General features: G+C 49.5%; 1 protein-coding gene across 9 annotated transcripts in view; it reads left to right on the top strand.

The window, feature by feature from the left end:
* Positions 1–21,415, top strand: part of LOC106504268 (protein kinase cAMP-dependent X-linked catalytic subunit) — a 96,817-nt gene that overhangs the window by 67,821 nt on the left and 7,581 nt on the right. For all 9 annotated transcript variants that reach the window (XM_021079693.2, XM_021079692.2, XM_085007074.1 and 6 more), the window contains 4 exons: positions 1,276–1,395; positions 11,438–11,533; positions 15,637–15,694; positions 19,891–19,968. In XM_021079693.2, the coding sequence (XP_020935352.1) occupies positions 1,276–1,395; positions 11,438–11,533; positions 15,637–15,694; positions 19,891–19,968 (352 nt within the window). The remainder of the gene's footprint in view (positions 1–1,275; positions 1,396–11,437; positions 11,534–15,636; positions 15,695–19,890; positions 19,969–21,415) is intronic.

Genomic DNA, 21,415 nt, shown 5'->3' with positions numbered 1-21,415 from the left:
CTACAAGGACCTATTGTAGAGCATAGGGAACTATATTCCATATGGTATTAACATAAAGGAAAACAATCTGAAAAAGAAAAAAATATATATATATACACATACACAGTTTTATATATATATTCAGTTTTATATCTATATAAACTGAATCACATATACTTATATATAAATATATACTTTTATAGGTATTTCTATTTTCTATAAAATATATATTATAGCTATAATTATATATATATATTTGTATAACTGAGTCACTCTGCCGTACTGCAGAAAGTAACACAACATTGAAAATCAACTCAACATCAATTAAAAAAAAAAATGAAAAACACATCTAAGGAGGAGATGCATCCGAGCAATCAGAAATTTCCAGCTTCTCCGCTGGTCGCCGTGCTTGCTTTCAGCCAGCTGCCCTCTAGGTGGCGCTAAAAGCTAAGGTTTGTTTTGTTTTGTTTTGTTTGTTTTGTTTTTTGGGGGCAAGTCTCAACGCACCTTTCTGAAGCTCTCTTCCCTGTTTAAGCCCCACACATCCCAGAGGTCCTCAACCTGAGGAATTCCGAAAGCTGCCACTGATGCTAAAATGACCTGAACACACAGAAGCATGGAAAACACTTCAGACCTTTTGCAGAGCAGGTGGCAGAAACACGCACTCTGCATGTCCTCCGGGGCGACCGAACCAGCTGGCGTGTGGGTTCCTGAGGGTTCCTCCCAGGCGGGGGGTTCATGCATCCATCCTTGAATCTTCCTTTTGCACCTCATTTTATGGGAAAGCGAGGACTGAGTGGCACAAGCAGGCACCAAGAGCAACGCAGCGCCGGGAAAACAGGACCGTTCTGTTTGGGTCACTGAGTGTTTGTAAGGGAATCAAGTCAGCTGAGACAGTGTTACCGCATCTCTCTTTTTGTGTCTTTTTTAGGGCTGCACCTGTGGCACAAAGTTCCCGGGCCAGGGGTTGAATCAGAGCTGCAGCTGCCAGCCTGCACCACAGCCCCAGCAACGCGGGATCCAAACCACATCTCTGACCTGCGTCACAGTTCACAGCAACGCCAGATCCTTAGCCCACTGCGCGCAACCAGGGATCTAGCCTGCATCCTCATGGACGCTACTGGGTTCTTAACCCACGGAGCCACAGCGGGAGCTCCGGTGTGACTGTCTGGAGCCACCGGGTGGTGGTGATCCATTCCGATACCGACCGTGACATTCAGGGCTTGGAAGATGCATGCATTCTCCAGGCACAGCTGACGTTTGTGGACCCCCTCACCCCTTTTTCTCTGTCCACAGGACGTGGACGCTTTGCGGGACCCCCGAGTACCTGGCCCCGGAAGTCATCCAGAGCAAGGGCCACGGTAGAGCTGTGGACTGGTGGGCGCTTGGCATCCTGATATTTGAGATGCTCTCGGGGTGAGTAGGGCTTCCTGGGGGACCTGCCGGTACATTCTTCCCCTGATGGCTTGTCCGCGGATGCTCGGTCTCTACACCTGGGCGGGGCAGACACTTGGGGTGGCGATGGGGGTGGACCATTGGGTTTGTTTTCGGAAGAATAAGATGCAGGCTTGAAGGACCAGCAATGCATGGCATCTTAATCCTGCTTCTCCACTGTCCCTGAGTCCTGAGAACATACCATTCATCTTGGAGGATAAATGTCCTAGAAGGTCCCCAGTCCTATGGGGTTAGGACTCTGCTCTCATGACGTCATGTCACCTTAGTTACCTCCAAACAACACCCTCTGCACACACAGCCCCAGTGGGGGTTAGAGCTTCAACACGGGACGTTTGGAGGAACACAGATTCCATCCCCAGCAGCGGTGCTGATGCTGGTGGTGATGGGCTGGTGATGAGGACAGTGTGGGGCGTGAAGGTAACGAGAGGCAGTTCGGGACTTGATGAACCAACAGCAGGCTGGGCGGCGGGGGCGGGGAGAGACTGTTCTTCCCTGAAGCCTCCAACCTGCCTTGGAGATTGGGAGTCAGGTCCCCTGGTCCAGGTATCTGAGAGGCGGACCGTTGGTCAGGGGGTGGGCGGTGTGTGAACTCAAGTGTGGCTTCTGTGAGAGACGGGTTTGCTGCTTCTCTGGCAGAAACGCAGTGCCAGCCTCCCTGTTCTTGGTGGTTGTGGACCTGGGGTTCCTTGTCCTGTGACCTCAAGGCTGTGCGGTCTGAAGGTGTGGCCGGCAGGCAGGAGGTGCCCAGGACCCTCGCATGGGGCCCTTGGACGTGGCCCCTGCTCTCCCTCCCCTCCCTTTGTCCTGCCTTCATTGGCATCTGTGCCCTTTGCTGGGTTAGGGTTAGGGTTAGGGTTAGGGTTAGGGTTAGGGTTCGGGTTCGGGTTCGGGTTAGGGTTAGGGTTTGTCTGTCTGTCCATCTTTCTATCATCTGTACATTTCACTTGTACAGTGTCTTGCAGGCACTCTTGAGTTTGCTCCCCAGTGGAGCAGCAGCTGGAGCCTGTGCCAGACGCCCTTCCAGCTGAGGGCGTCTGGAAGGGTGTCGGTTGCTGCCCTGAGTGTGTGGCCAGCCCGGGGGGATCTGTGCAAACCTCTGTCTGTCTATCAGTCATCTGTCTCTTAGTCGCCCATCATCTGTATCTCTCTATCATCTGCTTGTCTTTCTTCTCTCTGCCTATTTATCTGTCACCTGTATCACCCCTATCTGTCTGTCTGTCTGTCTCTCTGTTTATCTGTTGTATATGATGTGAGCTCTGCAATCTCTTGTCGTCTTGTCAACCGTATCACCTAGTTATCCTATTGTATTTACCTATCGTCTCTATCATTTGTGTTTATCCGTCTTTCACTCTTAGCATCTTTCATCTACCTGTTAACTCTCTGTATCTCTATCTGTTGTCTGTAGACATATTCTACAGACAGTCTATTCTGTGTATCTAACAGCTGTTATCTATTAGGTATTCTGTCTGTATTGATCTCTATTGATATCTGTCATCTGTCCATTTTTCATCTATATCTGTTTATCTATCATTGATAGCTACCTCTCCATGTGTTTGTCTGTCTGTCCATCTTTCTATCATCTGTACATTTCTCTCTCTCTCTCTTTCTCTCTGGTCTTTTGAACTTTCCACACATTTAGCAAATCACATAGACAGAAACTTCTTGACAGACACCCCAGTGCATAGATGGAAATGTCTTGACAGACAGCCCTGCCCATAGATGGAAATTTCTTGACAGACACCCCAGCCCAGAACGTCGCAAGCAAGGCAGAGGGTGGAAATAAGTTCCCTATACAGCCAGCCCACCACCAAGATAGAAAAACTGCCAGTATTTGTGCTCCCTGTGTGGTCAGCGTCCACACGCACGCTGGCCGCCGGTTTTCCGTTCTTACCATCCCTCCCTGACCACTGGAGGGCAGCATTGCCCGCGGAGCGCCGAAGCCCGGTGCTCAGTGATTTTTACAGAATGGGGCTCTTGCGTCCCCTGTGCGGTCTGTGTTATTAGGATGGAATATGATAGGATTCTATTCCCGTTGCGCCTCAGGAGTTCCCGTTGTGGCTCAGAGCTAATGAGCCTGACTAGTATCCATGAGGATGCAGCTTCCATCCCTGGCCTTGCTCAGTGGGTTTAGGTTCCGGCGTGGCCCTGAGCTGTGGTGTAGGTCACGGACATAGCTTGGATCCCGTGTTGCTGTGGCTGTAGTGTCAGCCAGCAGCTCCTGCTCCGATTCGACTCATAGCCTGGGATCCTCCATATGCTGCAGGTGCGGCCCTAAAAAAAAAGAATAAAATAGTGCAGAGTATAATGATAGGGAATATCATTGGTAAATAATGTTAGAATCTAATAAACTCTCAGAACATAACTTTAATAGACTATAATAGAAAATTATTTGAATACAGTAGGGTAGAGTTGAATTAGACTATAGTATTAGGATGTATTAGAATCATTATTAGACTTATTAAGAAACATAATTATTAGGATTCCAATATTTTAATATAACCTAGTTGTCATCTGTTTACCATTAGGATGTACTTTTCTAAAATAGTATATAATCTATTAAAATAGTATTCTTTTTTTTTTTTTTTTTTTTTTTGGTCTTTTTGTCTTTTGTTGTTGTTGTTGTTGCTATTTCTTGGGCCGCTCCTGCGGCATATGGAGGTTCCCAGGCTAGGGGTTGAATCGGAGCTGCAGCCACCAGCCTACGCCAGAGCCACAGCCACGCGGGATCCGAGCCGCGTCTGCAACCTACACCACAGCTCACGGCAACGCCGGATCGTTAACCCACTGAGCAAGGCCAGGGACCGAACCCGCAACCATGGTTCCTAGTCAGATTCGTTAACCACTGCGCCACGACGGGAACTCCCTAAAATAGTATTCTAATTTCTATCAGGATGCAGTCTCTTAAAATAGGTTCTAATTACTATCAGACTATAAGATAGTAAAACAGCATTCTAATTACTGTCGGTATAAGATATTAAAATAGTATTCTAATTTATATGAGGATATAATCTGTTAAAATAGTATTTCTCATGACTGTTGGGATAAAATATAGTAAAGTAGTATTTTCATTACTCTTGGGATAAAACATGTTAAAACAGCATTCTCATTACTATGGAGATAAAACATGTTTAAAATAGTATTCTCTTTACTATCGGGGTAAAACGTTAAAATAATAATAATATTCTTATCGAGATAAAACATATTAGCATTCTCGGAGTTCCCATCGTGGCGCAGTGGTTAACGAATCCGACTAGGAACCATGAGGTTGCGGGTTCGATCCCTGCCCTTGCTCATTGGGTTAAGGATCCAGCATTGCTGTGAGCTGGTGTAGGTTGCAGACCTGGCTCAGATCTTGCGTTGCTGTGGCTCTGGCGTAGGCTGGTGGCTACAGCTCCGATTAGACCCCTAGCCTGGGAACCTCCACATGCCGCGGGAGCGGCCCAAGAAATGGCAAAAAGACAAAAAGACCAAAAAAAAAAAAAATAGCATTCTCATTACTATAGAGAAAAAACATGTTTAAAATAGTATTCTCTTTACTATTGGAGTAAAACGTTAAAATAATATTCCTATTGGGATAAAACATGTTAAAATAGCATTCTCATTTCTATCGTAATGTAATCTATTAAAATTGTATTCTCATTTCTATCAGGATAAAATATAGTAAAATAGTGTTTTCATTACTATCTGGATAAAACATTAAACTAATACTGTCGTTTCTATTGGGATAAAGTCTATTAAAATCGTGTTCTCATTACCATCTAGATGTAATAAATTAAACTAGCACTTCAATTTCTATCAGGATATAATTTATTTAAATAGTATTCTTATTTCTGTCAGGATATAACATTCAAACAGTAATCTCAGTATTAGGATAAGTCATATTAAAATAATACTCTCATTTCTGTCAGGATATAATCTATTATGATGATATGCTCATTTCTATCAAGATAAAATATAAAATAGTATTTTCATTTACAATTGGGATAAAACCTTAAAATAAGATTCTCATTTCTATTGGATATGCTCTATTACCATAGTGTTCTCATTACTATTGAGATATAATTTCTATCAGGTTATAATCCATTAAAGTAGTACTCTGATTACAATTGGGATATAATCTATTAAAATAGTATTCTCATTACTGTCAGGGTAGACACTATTAAGGCAGTGTTCTAATTACTGTTGGGATCGAATATACTAATAATAGAACATTAAAAAGTAGGAAGTTTCTAATAGAAAGTTAGACGATATTTCTAATACTCTAGTAGAATGTTAGGAATTCAAAAGCAGTGAAATCCTGCTGTAACAGCACAGGGAACTATATCTAGTCACTTAGGATGGAGCAGGATGCAGGATAACGTGAGATAAAAGTATGTCTATAGGTATGTGTGACTGGGTCACTTTGGTGTACAGCAGAAAATGGACAGAACACTGTAAACCAGCTATAATGGAAAAGATAGAAATCATTAAAAACAAAGCATGTTAGGAATTTAATAGAAAATAATGTAATTAGAATCTAACCTGTTATTGGGTTCTATTATGAGAGTAAGTGGAGATTAATAATAAAACCATCTCCCCACCCAAAACTCCATACGCCTCCCTGAACCTTGCATTTTGCAGAAGGGAACTCTGTTCATGGCATATTTTTGTTGGCTGCATTTTCAGTTAGAAGCTAGGTTTTCTGGGTGGATATTTGCAGAGCCATCAGTCTGCCCACACTGCACGCCTGTCTGACTCTCAAGTCTGGCCAGCCTCCGCCCTCGCCTGGACCAGCCCCGAGGGTCCTCACGTCTCCTCCAGCTGCACCTGCTCCTGCTGGGGCCACCTTTCCCTGGCAGCTGCTGGAGGGGTCCGGAACGGGCACCATCCAGCCCATGTCCCCCCCCCCGCTCCAGCAGCCCTTGAGTGGAAAGACTCAGAGCTGCTTCTTATTCGAGGCTCTCAAGTGGTCGGTACAAGATCTGCCCACATAGACAGTGACCTGGCTCCTCTCCTGGAATCGTGGTCCTTCCTGCTGACCCTTTGATGTGCCCCTCGCTGCTGGGGTCCCTCTGCCTGCCCGTCTCCTGACAGCATCCTAGGCTGGTCCCTTCTCGTCTGTTGCTCACAGTTCAGAGTCACCTGTACCTTGTCCTAAGAGCCTGCCCCCCCCATTCCCCCTGCTGTCCCCCTGTGCGCATCCGTGCATGCACACACGCACACACACACACACACACACACACACACACAAACACTCTCTCTCTCTCTCTCTCTCTTTCTCTCTGCCCAGCATCCCTTTCTGTTCTGTCTCTAGCACTTACTGGATGTGAAACCATCAGGTTACATGCTTTGATTGCCCACAGGATCACTGGCTGGGCTCACAGCTGCTCTTCTTGCCCCTTTGAACCCAGAAACTTTTGGTGGCTGGTGGGAGGGCGTTACCATAAGGGACGTGGAAGATGGCTCTTTCTTCAGTGTCTCCCGCTTTCCAACCTAGTCCTTCGATTTCCATTTTCTGTTTTTGCAACTGTCTTGTCAAGCTACACAGGCTAGCCGGTCTTATCTGTTTGTTCATTGCTTCAGTGGGTCGTTTAACTCTTTCATGAGAACAAGAGCAGCCGTTTAGTGGGTTCGACCTGGGATGAGGTAGGAAAGCCTATCACAACTGGGCTGTATTTTCGTTGAATGAGAAATGCGTAGGTTGGGTTGAAAATGCATGGCCCATTCCAGAACAAAATGACTCCTGGGCTTGCCCCGGGGTCCCGCAGCTCAGCCTGGGACCTCCACCTGTGTGGGGGAATTGAACCCTCCTTTTAGGGAAGATGGAGCATTTGTCTGCATTCAGAGCCACATCCAGGTGGAATATTAGCTACAGGGCAGGACGTTCTCAAACATTTTGGCCACAGGACCCTTACATTTTTCAGCAGCCATCTATTCTGAAAGTTATTACCATGCTAACAGTTACAAACACTCCTCCGTGTTCGTACGGACGTCAGATTCCTTTCGTCGACGAGGGTTCTATCTGTCAGTGTTTATTACTGCATGTGAAAATCAAAATGAAAATATATATCACCTTACCACAAATAGTAAACTTACAAATGGGGAACGTAAACCAAGTTTTTAATGAAAAAAAGTAAGTATTTCCTGAAATTGGAACATAAACCAAGTTTTTAATGAAAAAAAGTAAGTATTTCCTGAAATTGAAACGCTTCTAGAAGAGCAGTCTTGTTTCACGTTGTCTTTAATCGCTTTCACGTCCAGCTTCATCAAGGGCCACCTAGTTCTCTTCTTTCAGGCTCTGTCTGGCATGATTTGTTGTTTGAGTTGAGGAAGAAAACATTTCGAGGAAGAAAATGCATCTGCTTTCAGATGCATCGTCGGAAGAATGGCATCACTAAGCTCCCCAAAAGGCCTCCAGGGACCCCAGGCTTCCGTGAGACCCCCCTACTTTGAGCATCTCGGCTGCCACACCCGAGGTGCGGTGCCCCCGGGACTCTTGGTCGCAGTACTTTCTGCCCCAACCACCACTTTGTTCTGGTCGCTTTTTCCGAGGATCCCAGAGTGTTGGTTTTATAGGCGTGTCCGAGGATGGGGCTGTTGGAGGGAAACCTCAACACGGAGTGAAATTGGAGCAGCTTCTCCCTTCCTTCTCGTCTCCCTCCCCCAAACCTCTTTCTGCCTTCCCTAGAACCCACTTCCAGCGTACCTGCCTTCCCAGGTCCATCCCCTGATAGGACTGGCTGATAGTTTAGAACCTCATAACGCAAGGACACAAGCACTTTGGCACCTGTTTGGGGACAGTCCAGTTTTTACTGGACGATTTAGGTAGGTCTGAGGTGTATATGAGAGTAGATCATGGAGGACTTCCCAGGGTGGCACAGCAGGTTAAGAATTTCATCCCTGGCCTGGGAACTTCCATTTGCCATGGATGCGGCCCAAAAGAAAAAAAAAAAAAAAATCATGGGTAGATGATGGAGCCAAGGGCAAAGCTGGCATGAAGTTTTAGGATGAAATTCTTTTTTTTTTTTTTTTTTTTTTAAAGATCTTTGTTTTTTTCTTTTTTTCTTTTTACAGCCACCCTGTGGCATAGGGAAGCTCCCAGGCTTGGGATCGAACTGGAGCTGCAGCTGCAGGTCTACACCCCAGCTACAGCAGTGTGGGATCCAAGTCACATCTGTGACCTGTGCCACAGCTTGCGCAACACCGGATCCTTAACGCACTGAGCGGGGCCAGGGATCAAACCCACATCCTCATGGTCACGGTGTGAGGTTGTTAACCTGCTGAGCCACAGCGGGAGCTCCAGGATGAAATCCTCGAACGTGCCTTCGTGTAGATACACAGATAGCTTGTCTTTCCTTTGAGTCCAGCTCCCCGTGAGTGTCGCAGGGTTCCCGTGGCACCTGCTTCTGTGGAGCGGACGCTCCTGGCCGGTCGGCGGAGGCGGAAGGATTCTGTTGGGTGGGAGACAGAGATATAAGCGTTTCCGGGAGCCCTTTGCACACCCCGGGGTCTCAGAAGCGCCTTCTCTGGGCTCCTTCCTTCAGGCAGGACCGCTTCGTGCTCACCGATGCGTGTTTTCCCCCCTCTCCCCGCTCCTTAACCCGCCGCTGACACGCCTTTCCCGCCACGGGGTTCCGTCACGCCAGCCCGCCAGCAGCACGGCGTGTCCTCTTGCGCCTAAATAGGGGGACAGCCAAACGACACGCTCTTCTCCCCGCCCCACTGCTGAATGCGGGTTCGTGCCCGCCGATGAAATCCTCCCACTGCCTGTGCCCGGACGGGGCCGCAGCCAGGGCAGGAGGACAGCTGGCTCTTCCGCCCTCCTACCCAGGGCTTCCGTGACCTCGCCGATGCTCTCACCGGTCCTGTGTCTGTGCTCGGGCCCCCGCGGGCAGCCCGGGAACCGAGGGATCCTTTAGGGAAAAAGGCTGCTTGACGCCGCGCGGGCACAGCTGCTCCTGCCTGTCCCGAGAGGCTTCCGTTTGTCCAGGGGGCCAGCCTCGTCTCCCTGCACGCGCTCAAGTCCTTTCGATTTTTAGGCCTCGTGGTGCTCTTCTTCTGCCTTTTTTTTTTCTCTCTCTCTCTTCCTGCTCTCTCTTCTCTGGAGTATACTTGTGTATTGGTTTCCTGGGGTGGCAGTAACAGGACCCCAAGTGGAGGGCCTTAAAACGACGGGCACCCACCCTCCCCCATCCTGGAGAACAGGTGTCTGAGGTCAAGGGGTCCCAGGGCCGCGCTCCCTCCAGAGGCTCCAGGGGAGGGTCCTTCCTGCCTCTTCCAGCTTCTGGGGGCTCCAGGCGGCCCTGGGCTGGTGGCTGCCTCCCTCCCGTCTCTGCCTCCATCTTCCTGTGGTTTCTCCTCTGTGTCTGGGTCTCCTCTTGTGTCTCTTAGGAGGATACTGTCCTTGGAGGGAGGGCCCCCCCGCATCCAGGAGGACCCCCCTCTCAGACCCCTCACTTCCTCACACCTGCATTGAGTCTGTTTCCAGATAAGGTCCATTCAAGGTAGTTGAGGCGAGAACATGGCTCCAGCTTTGTGGAATTCCCACCATTCCACTGGCTCGTCTCCCTTTCCCTTAAAAAACCCTCAGGAATTGATTTGGCATCATCATCACTCTCATTGTCACCATCCACGCCTGCAGCCTGCAGACCTTCCTGGGACAGGGAGCAAACCCAAGCCACGGCGGTGACAACTCCAGACCCTTAACCTCTGGGCCATCGGGGAACTTCCCAGGCATTCGATTTGGTCACCGAGGTTGCCCCTCGTCCATCTGAGTGTCATTGGAAAACTCCGTAGGGTGTTCCCATTGCTTATTCCACTGAGGTAGCAGGTCTGGTTCTGAAGAAACTGATGGAGGTTGTGATTTTGAGTCGAAGGTCTCTCTGTCTCGGGCACGATGAGGAAAGTATACCTTTGTATCCAGGGACGCATATTTAGTGTGTATTTAGTGGTTAACTTCTAGAGCTTCTTGCATTGGTCTTTGCAGTTTAAGTATATTTCTTCTTTAGCTTATGTCACTTTTTTTCCCCTTCCCCGCAGATATTAAAAGAGATAGTTCTGTTGGGTTGGGAAGTTTGCATTGCGGCTCAGCAGGTTAAGAACCTGACGTAGTGGCTCTGAGGATGCGGGTTCGATCTCTGGCCTTCCTCAGTGGCTTAAGGATCCAGCTTTGATGCAGATGCAGCATAGATCACAGATGTGGTTTGGATCCAGTGTTGCTGTGGCTGTGGTGTAGACTTGCGGCTGCAGCATTGATTCAACCCTTCACCTGGGAACTTTCATCTGCCGCAGGCGTGGCCCTAAAAAGACAAAAATGAAAAAGACAGGTCTCTAGGTTTCCATACCTGAACTACAGCCTTCGCCGTGGTAACCACGCTGCAGATGCTACATAAGTGGATGGCGTGGCCGTGTGCCAATAAAACTTTATTGACACAAACAGGCTAAGGGCCGTCCTTTGCCCAGCCTCTAGGCTAGGTCTTTGGGCCCAAAGCTGCAAGCTAGGCACCAGCCACCACATGTAGGACATAAATAGGTGCATTGACTTCCTGTGGAGATTCAGATGTTGCCTTCTTTAACGTTAGAGACTTCTTGAGCCATAAAATATGGGCCAGAGTAAGCCAGCCTCTTCCTGTTAGCCTGTGTGTATATTTAGGGAGCATCTATTGGTTGACACGCAGTCCTTAAAGCAGGAAGCCTGCAAAGATGTCCACTCATGTTCTGCTGGCGGGGGGGAGGGGGGACGTTTCCTGTGGCCCCCAAGTGACCACCCCCTTGGTCCCGTGGTCTCATGGTCATTGCTTTTTCTTGGCGGGCTCATCCTCCTCGTGGGGCGACCGTGCCTGACGTTCCGCCTCTTGGAATCAAGCCCTTGCCGCCGGTCCCCAGCGAGCCAGGACCCCGGGGCCCAAGGCAACGCCTCCCGTGCAGCACATGCTGCTCGCCCGCCTCCAGCCGCCAGAACCTTCGTGACGACGCGGGATTTTGTGCCCTTGCCACTAAAAATAGCTGTTTGTGCTTCTCATAGGTTCCCTCCGTTTTTTGACGACAACGCGTTTGGCATTTATCAAAAAATTCTTGCGGGCAAGATCGATTTCCCCAGACATTTGGATTTCAGTGTCAAGTAAGTAAACCCTTGGCCTCGTTCCGCATGTTTCTTTGGAAAGCGGCTCGGGGAAGCCCAGGCAAGGCACCTGCCGGGCCGGGTACCATCCTGGGCTGGGCTGCAGCTTCTCGGCACTGTCGTTTTATGCCATCACGGACTCTGCGGGCGTGGGACGTCACCTCTGCATGGCTCTCGGCCCTGCGTTCTACCTCAGGAGGTAAATGGGATGTATAGCCAGCAAATAAGAGCATGTGTTATCATATTTAATGAGACAGCCGTTTGATTTTTTTGGACACAACGGCTCCCCTCTCCTTTCCCGGCGAGGGTTGAGGTTGGCACCCCCAGTGTGGATGGCTGGAGGAGCGTTGGTCTTTCCTCTCGGGCCGAAATGATGGTCACCCCTGAAAACGTTGAGTTCCGACCTTCTTGCTTCCCGAACGTCCACGGTGCTTCAGTCTTAGTTGGGGAGGCGTTTGTGTGGCCATGCGGGGGAAAACACCTTCATTTTTTAAAACATCGGCATGCTTTCGGAGTTCTTGCTGTGCTACAGTGGATGAAGCAGCCGACTGCAGCAGCTCAGGGCACTGCGGAGCCACGGGTTCGATCCCCAGCCCGGGCGTGGTGGATGAAAGGATCCAGCATTGCTGCAGCGGCAGCTCAGATTCAGTCCTTGGTCTGGGAACGTCCATGTGCTGCTGGTGTGGCCATAAAATGAAAACGAAAAGCAAAACGACCTGGCTCAGTGGGGCCAACTTTTAGCCGATAAAATGAGCCCTACGTTCTAGTTGTCTTACTTTATCTCCCAGGTAAATAAGTGTGTTTTTTTTTTTTTTTTTTTAAATCTCAGGTGGACTGATGGAGACCCTCAGATGATCACAATCCACTGATCGTCAGAGGGACCTAATTGTGTTGGGTTGAAAACTCAACTGTGCTCTCTTTTTCTGGCTACATTTTTTTTTTTTTTTTAAATCGGCTGCCCCTGTAGCATAAAGACGTTCCCAGGCTAGGAGTCGCATCAGAACTGCAGCTGCAGGTCTACACCACAGCCACAGCAGTGCAGGATCCCAGGTGCACCTGTGACCTAGGCTGCAGCTTGTGGCAACATTGGATCCTTAACCCTGTGAGGGAGGCCAGGGATCGAACCCATATCCTCATGGATGCTATGTTGGCTTCTTAACCTGTTGAGCCACAATGCGAACTCCATGGCTACATTTTTTTTAACACACCCGTGGAAATTGCATTCAGAAAACCACTTGTTCAGCTCCTGGGCCCCCTGGCTGCATCCAGGTTTTGTTTTGTTGCGGTCAGTGTGTTGACCCGCCGTAGACTGGAGCTGGCGTTGTGATGCCTCCTCCAGGCGGGTTTGGAAAGATTTTGGCAAAACGTGGAGGCTCCAGGGAGACATGTGCCATCCCGAAGGGACCGTCTGTCCCATGAGTGGTCGGACAGTCAGCTGACGAGGGGAGTACAGCCTCACAGGAACTCTCCCCGATAGCGTGGAAGAACCTAGATGGGAAAAGGGTCTGGAAAGGAGCAGACGGACGTCCATGAGTCACTGACGCATTTTGCTGCAGACCTGAAACGAACGCAACGTTCTATGTCAGGGCTACACCCGTAAAATTGATTTCTTTCTTTTTCAAAATGTCTATTCGCAAAGAACAGACTGGTGGTTGTTGAGGGGGAGGGGGAGGGCGTGGGCTGGACGCGGAGTTAGAGGTCCGTAGATGCCAACTGGGACGTTGAGAATGGATCAGCCGTGAGGTCCTGCTGTCCCGCACAGGGAACTCTGTCCAGTCTCTTGGGATGGACCAGGATGGACGAGAGTGTGAGAAAGGGAATCTATATATATATATATATGTATGCCTGGGTCACTCTGCTGTATAGCAGGAAAGGACACAACACGGGACAGCAACTGTAACAGAAAATATTTTTAAAAATAAAAATAAAAAAATATTTTTTAAAAAGTCTGTTGCTCTAGAAGGAAACGAAGACCACTGGCTTTTTCTCCCAGGCCCCTGATCCCATCATTGTTGGCTGGTAATTATTATTATTTGGCCAAGTCTGCAGAATGTGGAAGTTCCTGGGCCAGGGATCAAACCCGAGCCTCAGCAGTGACAACACTGGTCCTTAACCATTAAGCCACAGGGGAACTCCTTAAGCATTATTCATTTATTTATTTATTTTTGTTCTTTTTTTTTTTTTCTTTCTTTCCCCTTAGGGCCGCACCCACAGCATATGGAGTTTCCCAGGCTAGGGATCCAATCGGAGCTACAGCTGCTGGCCTACCCCACAGCCACAGCAACGCAAGATCCGAGCCACATCTGTGACCTATACCACAGCTCACGGCAACACTGGATCCCCAACCCATGGAGCGAGGCCAGGGATCGAACCTGCATCCGTATGAATCCTAGTTGGGTTTGTTTCCACTGTGCCACAATGGGAACTCCTCAGAAAGAAAAAATAAATAAATAAAATTGAATTGTAGATGTGTTAGCGATTTACCAATGATTGGATCCAATTAATTTTCTTGTCCATATGCACCTCCTTGTTGTAGGCAACACAGCAGGTGGTCAGATTGAATCCACTTTCTCTTCCGAAGAAGGGCTTAAATTTTTCCGGGAGCCACTTCCCCAAGTCAAGAGGGCACCTACAGATCCTAGGTTATGTATTTGCTCGTGTTAATATCTATTTTTTAATGGCTAAAATAGTAAATTTTACTTATAGTGTAGCATCATTTTTAAAATCCATTTCATTTTGGAGTTCCTGGAGAACCTGACTTGTATCCATGAGGATGCGGGTTCAATCCCTGGCCTCTCGCAGTGGCTTAAGGATGAAGCGTTGCCATGAGCCGTGGTATAGGTCGCAGAGTTGGCTTGGATCCCGTGTTGCTGTGGCGGTGGTGTAGGCTGGCTGCTGCAGCTCCAATTGGATCTCTAGCCTGGGAACTTCCATATGCTGTAGATGCAGCCCTAAGAAGACCAAAAAAAAAAAAAAAATCTATTTTGTTTTACTGAAGTATAGTTGATTCACGCTGTAGGCGAGTCTCAGCTGTACAGCTCAGTGACTCAGTTATACACAGATTTGTTCTTGTCCATATGCAGTCGAGGTCCCTGTGCTGGACAGTGAGTCCTTGTTTAGTTTATAGATAGTGGTGTGTCTCTCTGAATCTCCCGTAATTCCTGATGTATCCTGTCTCCCACCTTTCCCCGTTGGTAACCCTGAGTTAGTTCTCTCTGTCTGTGCATGCGATGCTGCATGTATTTTTTTTTTTTTTTAATGTTTGAATTTATTTTCTTGAGGTAGAGTTGATGTCCAGTGTTGTCTCAGTTTCAGGTGTACAGCAAAGGGACTCGGTGATCCACAAACATAGTCTTGCTCGTGATGGGGTAACACAGGAAACCGAATAGAAATTCCCGGTGCGGGGCAGCAGGACCTCACAGCTCATCCATCCTAAATGTCCTAGTTTGCATCTACCAACCCCACCTTCCCCATCCATCCCACTCCCCCTGCCCTCGACAGCCACACGTCTGTTCTCCATGAATGCTCATTTTTAAAAAAAAAATAGATACATTTTACTGGTGTACTGTGGACTCAGAAGGTTGTGTTAGTTTCAGGTGTAGAGCAAGATGAACCCGTGATATGTGGACGGCTGTCTGTGCCTTTCCAGCGCCTTTTCCCATCTGGGTTATGACACGCTTAGGGGAAGGCGAGCACGGCCACGCAAGGATCCCAGAACTCACTAGACCCCCCAGGGCAAACCATCACCGTCGCTTTGGGTGAAAGCACATGTCTTATGTTTTATCATCGAGCTGGGTGGCCCGATGGGTGTGTTTGAAACGAGCCTCCCGGCCCCCAGGGCGGGCCTGTTTCCTCCTGTTCCTGTTCCAAGGCTGTGCTTCTCCGCCGTGATGTCATCACCCTCTCACCCTTAGCTGGGTCCCTGGGTGCTGGCTGCTCCAAGTCACATCAATTATCGCAGAAGGGACGTGCTCGAACACGTCCAGCCATTGGGAAGTCTGAACCCACGAGCCAGTGTCCCGGGCGCCCTGTGGACTCTCTCGCTGCCGTGTTTGTGTGGGTCCATCTCAACGCGTCTGTGTATCTGTCTCCCCCCCAAACAGAGACCTCATTAGGAAGCTGCTTGTCGTCGACAGAACCAGGCGGCTGGGGAACATGAAGGTGAGTGTGTCTGTGTGTCCTACGCTGTGCTCGTGATGAGGGCCCATCGTCTGAGTTCAGACGTGACAGCAAAGGCAGAACCTTTGTCGTCGATCATCGGCCACGTTTCAAATCCACATTTCCACAGAAGGAGCCTGGGGCCGAGGAGCCAGCGACTCAACAGTGATCGATAGGGGACTCATCCTTCTTTAATTTACTTTTGTGTTTTGAAAGAGTCTTACTGAGGTAGAATTCCCACACCATCCAAATGACCCATTTAATGTGGACAGTTCGATGGCTGGTAATGGATTTGCCGAACTGTGCGGCTCTCAGCCATGGTTCGTTTGAAGAACACGTTCATTCTCTTCCAAAGAAACACGCATTTTGTAACTGTCACCTCCTTGTCCTTCTTGCTCTTCTGGCACTAGGCCAGAGAAAGTAGCCTGCGTTCTATCAGTGATCCTATTCTTTGCTTCCATAAAACATGGAATCATGTAAAACACGTTCTCTTTGGCTTCTCCCCCTGAGCATCGTGGATTCAAGGTTCGTCCACATGGCAGCCTGTGTCAGAGCTTCACTCCTTTTCTTGGCTGGGTCATAGGCCATGGTGTGCATGGACCCCATGCTCTTTATCCATCCATTATCCATCCTTCCATTCATCTACCTGTCCATCCATCCATCATCCATCCATCATCCACCCATCCATCCATCATCCATCCATCCATCCCTCCATCCATCTCCCCATCATCCATCTATCATCCATCCATCCATCATCCATCCATCCATCCATCCATCCATCTCCCCATCATCCATCCATCATCCATCCATCCACCCACCCATCCATCCATCATCCATCCATCATCCATCCATCCATCATCCATCCATCCATCCATCCATCCATCCATCCATCCATCCATCATCCATCTATCCATCCTTCCATCCATCCATCATCCATCCATCTATCCATCCATCCTTCCATCCATCTCCCCATCATCCATCCATCCATCCATCATCCATTCACCATCCATCCATCATCCATCCATCCATCCATCCACCATCCATCCATCCATCTATCCATCCATCCACCATCCATCCATCATCCATCCATCTATCCATCCATCCACCATCCATCCATCATCCATCCATCTATCCATCCATCCATCATCCATCCATCCATCCATCCATCATCCATCCATCCATCCTTCCATCCATCTCCCCATCATCCATCCATCATCCATCCATCCATCCATCCATCCTTCCATCCATCTCCCCATCATCCATCCATCCATCCATCCATCATCCATCCATCATCCATCCATCCATCCATCCATCATCCATCCATCCATCCATCATCCATCCATCCATCCATCCATCCATCTCCCCATCATCCATCCATCATCCATCCATCCACCCACCCATCCATCCATCATCCATCCATCATCCATCCATCCATCATCCATCCATCATCCATCCATCCATCCATCCATCCATCCATCATCCATCTATCCATCCTTCCATCCATCCACCATCCATCCATCATCCATCCATCTAGCCATCCATCCTTCCATCCATCTCCCCATCATCCATCCATCCATCCATCATCCATTCACCATCCATCCATCATCCATCCATCCATCCATCCACCATCCACCATCCATCCATCCATCTATCCATCCATCCACCATCCATCCATCATCCATCCATCTATCCATCCATCCACCATCCATCCATCATCCATCCATCTATCCATCCATCCATCATCCATCCATCCATCCATCCATCATCCATCCATCCATCCTTCCATCCATCTCCCCATCATCCATCCATCATCCATCCATCCATCCATCCATCCTTCCATCCATCTCCCCATCATCCATCCATCCATCCATCCATCATCCATCCATCATCCATCCATCCATCCATCCATCATCCATCCATCTATCCATCATCCATCCATCCATCATCCATCCATCCTTCCATCCATCTCCCCATCATCCATCCATCCATCATCCATCCATCCATCATCCATCCATCTATCCATCCATCCACCATCCATCCATCATCCATCCATCTATCCATCCATCCATCATCCATCCATCCATCCATCCATCATCCATCCATCCATCCTTCCATCCATCTCCCCATCATCCATCCATCATCCATCCATCCATCCATCCATCCTTCCATCCATCTCCCCATCATCCATCCATCCATCCATCCATCATCCATCCATCATCCATCCATCCATCCATCCATCATCCATCCATCTATCCATCATCCATCCATCCATCATCCATCCATCCTTCCATCCATCTCCCCATCATCCATCCATCCACCATCCATCCATCCATCATCCATCCATCTATCCATCATCCATCCATCCATTATCCATCCATCCATCCATCCATCTATCCATCATCCGTCCATTCACCATCCATCCATCCATCCATGGATTGTTTCCACCTTTTGGGCTATTGTGAATTGTGCTGCTGTGAATATGCAGGTGCAGGTTTGTATGTGAATTAATCAGAATTTTAGAAGATGAACTTCGTGTGTGATTTTTCTCCATCTTACCATCTGGAGGGAACTACAGGTCAGGGATTCAGCTGTGTAAATGGTGTGATGTCCTAGATTCAGTTTTGGCTCCACTGAATTTGAGACAATCCAGCAACATCTTCTCAGCTGTTTCCAGCTCTGAATGTCCTTGGGTAAACTTAAGATGTGCACCAGTGCCTTGACCCTTCGGTGGCCGTCTTAAGGGACCAAGTAGACCTGCATGTGAGACTTGAACCCCACACATCTCTCAGGGCCCACTGTTTATGTGGTGTGTTCATCTCCTGGGGCAGCTGTGACAAAGGAGCACAAAGTGGAGGCTAAAAACCACAGAAACCCGCCTTCCCCCGTCCCAGACGTCTGAGGTCAAGGGGTCCCAGGGCCGCGCTCCCTGCAGAGGCTCCAGGGGAAGGTCTTTCCTGCCTCTTGCAGCTTCTGGGGGCTCTAGGCGGCCCTGGGCTGGTGGCCGCCTCCCTCCCATCTCTGCCTCTGTCTTCCTGTGGCTTCTCCTCTGTGTCTGTGTCTCCTCTTGTGTCTCTTAGGAGGACACTGTCCTTGGAGGGAGGGCCCCCCTCATCCAGGAGGACCTCCTCTCAGACCCTTCCCATGGCTTTTTCTCTGTGTCAGTGTCTCCTCTTCTGTCTCTTAGGAGGACACTTGCTGGTGGATTAAGAGTCCACTTCCAATGACTGCATCTTGTTTACATCTACAGAAACCCTGTTTTCCAAACAAAGTCACATTCACACGTCTGGCGGGGGTTAGGGTCAGGACTTCTTCAGGACCTGTCGGGCAGGGGGGAGTCTGCCCGCCGGCTGTCGGTGCCCCAGCTGGAGATGAACTCGATAGACCTTCACACACCGGGTTAATTGGGAGGCAGTGTGGGGTAGTTGTTACCGTCTCTGAAAGCTGAACATCCTGGGTTTGAGCTGTAGTCACATGACTTGCTTGCCAGGCCATACTGAGCAGGTGACATCACTTCATGAACCTCCATTTATATGTTTATAAAATGAGCATAATTTTTTTTTTTTTGGTCTTTTTGTCTTTTCTAGAGCCGTTCCCACGGCATATGGATGTTCCCAGGCTAGGGGTCGAATCAGAGCTGTAGCTGCCAGCCTACACCACAGCCACAGCAATGTGGGATCCAAGCCGTGTCTATGACCTACACCTCAGCTCATGGCAACGCCGGATCCTTCACCCCCTGAGCAAGGACGGAGATCGAACCCGCAACCTCATGGTTCCTAGTCGGATTTGTTAACCCCTGAGCCACGACGGGAACTCCCCAAAATGAGCATAATTTTATCAGAAGAAAATTGTCAGGACGAAAGCAGGTGACAGACTCAGACCTTACCCGTAAGTCCGTCTGATTTTCTGTCCAGCGGCTGAACCGTCGTTAAACGTTGGTCTCTGTGGTCCAGAGAGCTGTGCCCGTGGACGTCATGGCTGCATTTCTTGCTGTGACGAAGGAAAGCAAGCAAAACCCGCATGCGTTCGTGCACGGTTTTCCCGCATAGCCTCCTCTCCAGGGCCACAGACGCCCCGTGTTGCCCGCTCTTGCGCGTTTGCTGCGCTCTGGGTGGCATATCCTGTAGACTTTCTTGGGCGGCTTTTCTCTCCTGTCCTGTGGGTGTTCTCGTCACTGACGGTGTCACGTGCTTCTGTTGAAGAACGGGGCCGAGGACGTCAAGCGGCACCGGTGGTTCCGGACGGTGGACTGGCAGACTGTGCCGGAGCGGAAGCTGAAGGTACAACCCGCGTGCGTGCGTCTCCTTTCTCCCTGGGCCCTGGGAGCAAGAGGCGGGTTCCGCCGCGTGCCCTGCCTCCTTGGGATGCAGAAGAGGGTTGGTTCCGTCCAACCCGCCACCCCACGTCGTCCCTAAGCCAGGTTCCCTGTTCACGGGGCACCTTAGCCAGAGACTCTCCTAAGTCCCCTGGCTCGTGCCGTGCTCTGCGGCTTCGATGGGGCTTCGGCTTTGCTTTTGTCACAGGGGGGGAACACAGCTAGGACGCGCGCCTCCTGGTCTCTCTTGGGGACCCCGCCTAAGGTGCGTTCATCCGTGGACTGGCCCCGTTTGGTGATGGGAGTTGTCTGCTGGGCGTGTCAGGTGGGAATCCCACGGATCAGGCTTCCTGGCGTGGTTATTGCCGGGTCACCTTGGGAACGTGGCATCTCGGCCCTGCGCTTCCCCGGGGTTTCTGAGACGCTGACCATTCAGTGCCGTTTACATTTTGATGGACAGGATTCTCACATCACTGGGCCCCCCAGAGTCTTGTCGTGAAGCATCCAGGGACAGGAGCCATCCTGCAGGGCAGGGAGGGAAGTGGTACTGGCCACATGCATTGAAGGTTCTTGACAAAGCATGGCAGTTTTATAGGATTAGAGAAAACTGGCCGGGAGTTCCCTGGTGGCTCAGTGGGTTAAGGACCTGGCATTGTCACTGTTGTGGCTCGGGTTCTGTCCCTGGCCTGGGAACTCATGCATGCCAAGAGCATGGCCAAAAAAAGAGAGAGGAGGGGAAAAAAAGGTTGGTATCTATGTGCATTACAGAATCAGAATCGGCTGCAAGAATCAGCAAACTGCAACCCTTGGGCCACATCTGGCCCCTTGCTTGTTTTTATAAATAAAGTTTTATCGAGACATGGCCACATCCATTTATTTACTGATGGTTGATGACTGCTCTCCCCCTGCAGCAGTGAATAGGCACAACAGAAGCTGTATGGCCTGAAAAGCAGTATTTTACCCCCTGGCCTTTTGTAGGAAAATTTTGCTGACCCCTCTTCTCAATTCCAGCAGCTTCCTTTTCTCCACGTAGGATTGAGGCTTGGCATCGGAGCTATGAAAACCTGAGTGGGGGGGCTCTATTCTGTCTTTCTGGAATTGTCCAGCGTGTGGTCAGAGAACCAGCCACATCAGCGTTGCCCAGACCGGGCAGGCCTGGGGGTCTGCATGGACCAAGCAGCCGGGGTGCTTCTTTAGAACTGAGGAAGCAAGTGCTGGGCCGCAGGTCCCTTCTCTTCTCCCCTAATTCTTCCCACGGCCTCCCAAGCCCTCAGCGGCCTGAGGGTGGGCACCCCATTCGCAGTATCTTCACTCCAGGCGCTTCCTGTTCATAAGCAAGGGAAAAAACGGCTCTGCTGTTTCCCCGATTGTTTCCCTCGTTGTAGACGTGGATACATGGGTAGACCTCAGAC

This window comes from Sus scrofa, chromosome X (genome assembly GCF_054392235.1).
Source record: "Sus scrofa isolate SSC_HxYL_T2T_F1_AM1 chromosome X, Sscrofa_HxYL_maternal_Yorkshire_Landrace_v2.0, whole genome shotgun sequence".
In the NCBI taxonomy this organism is placed as follows: domain Eukaryota; kingdom Metazoa; phylum Chordata; class Mammalia; order Artiodactyla; family Suidae; genus Sus; species Sus scrofa.
This window is presented reverse-complemented; position numbering and strand designations above follow the sequence as displayed.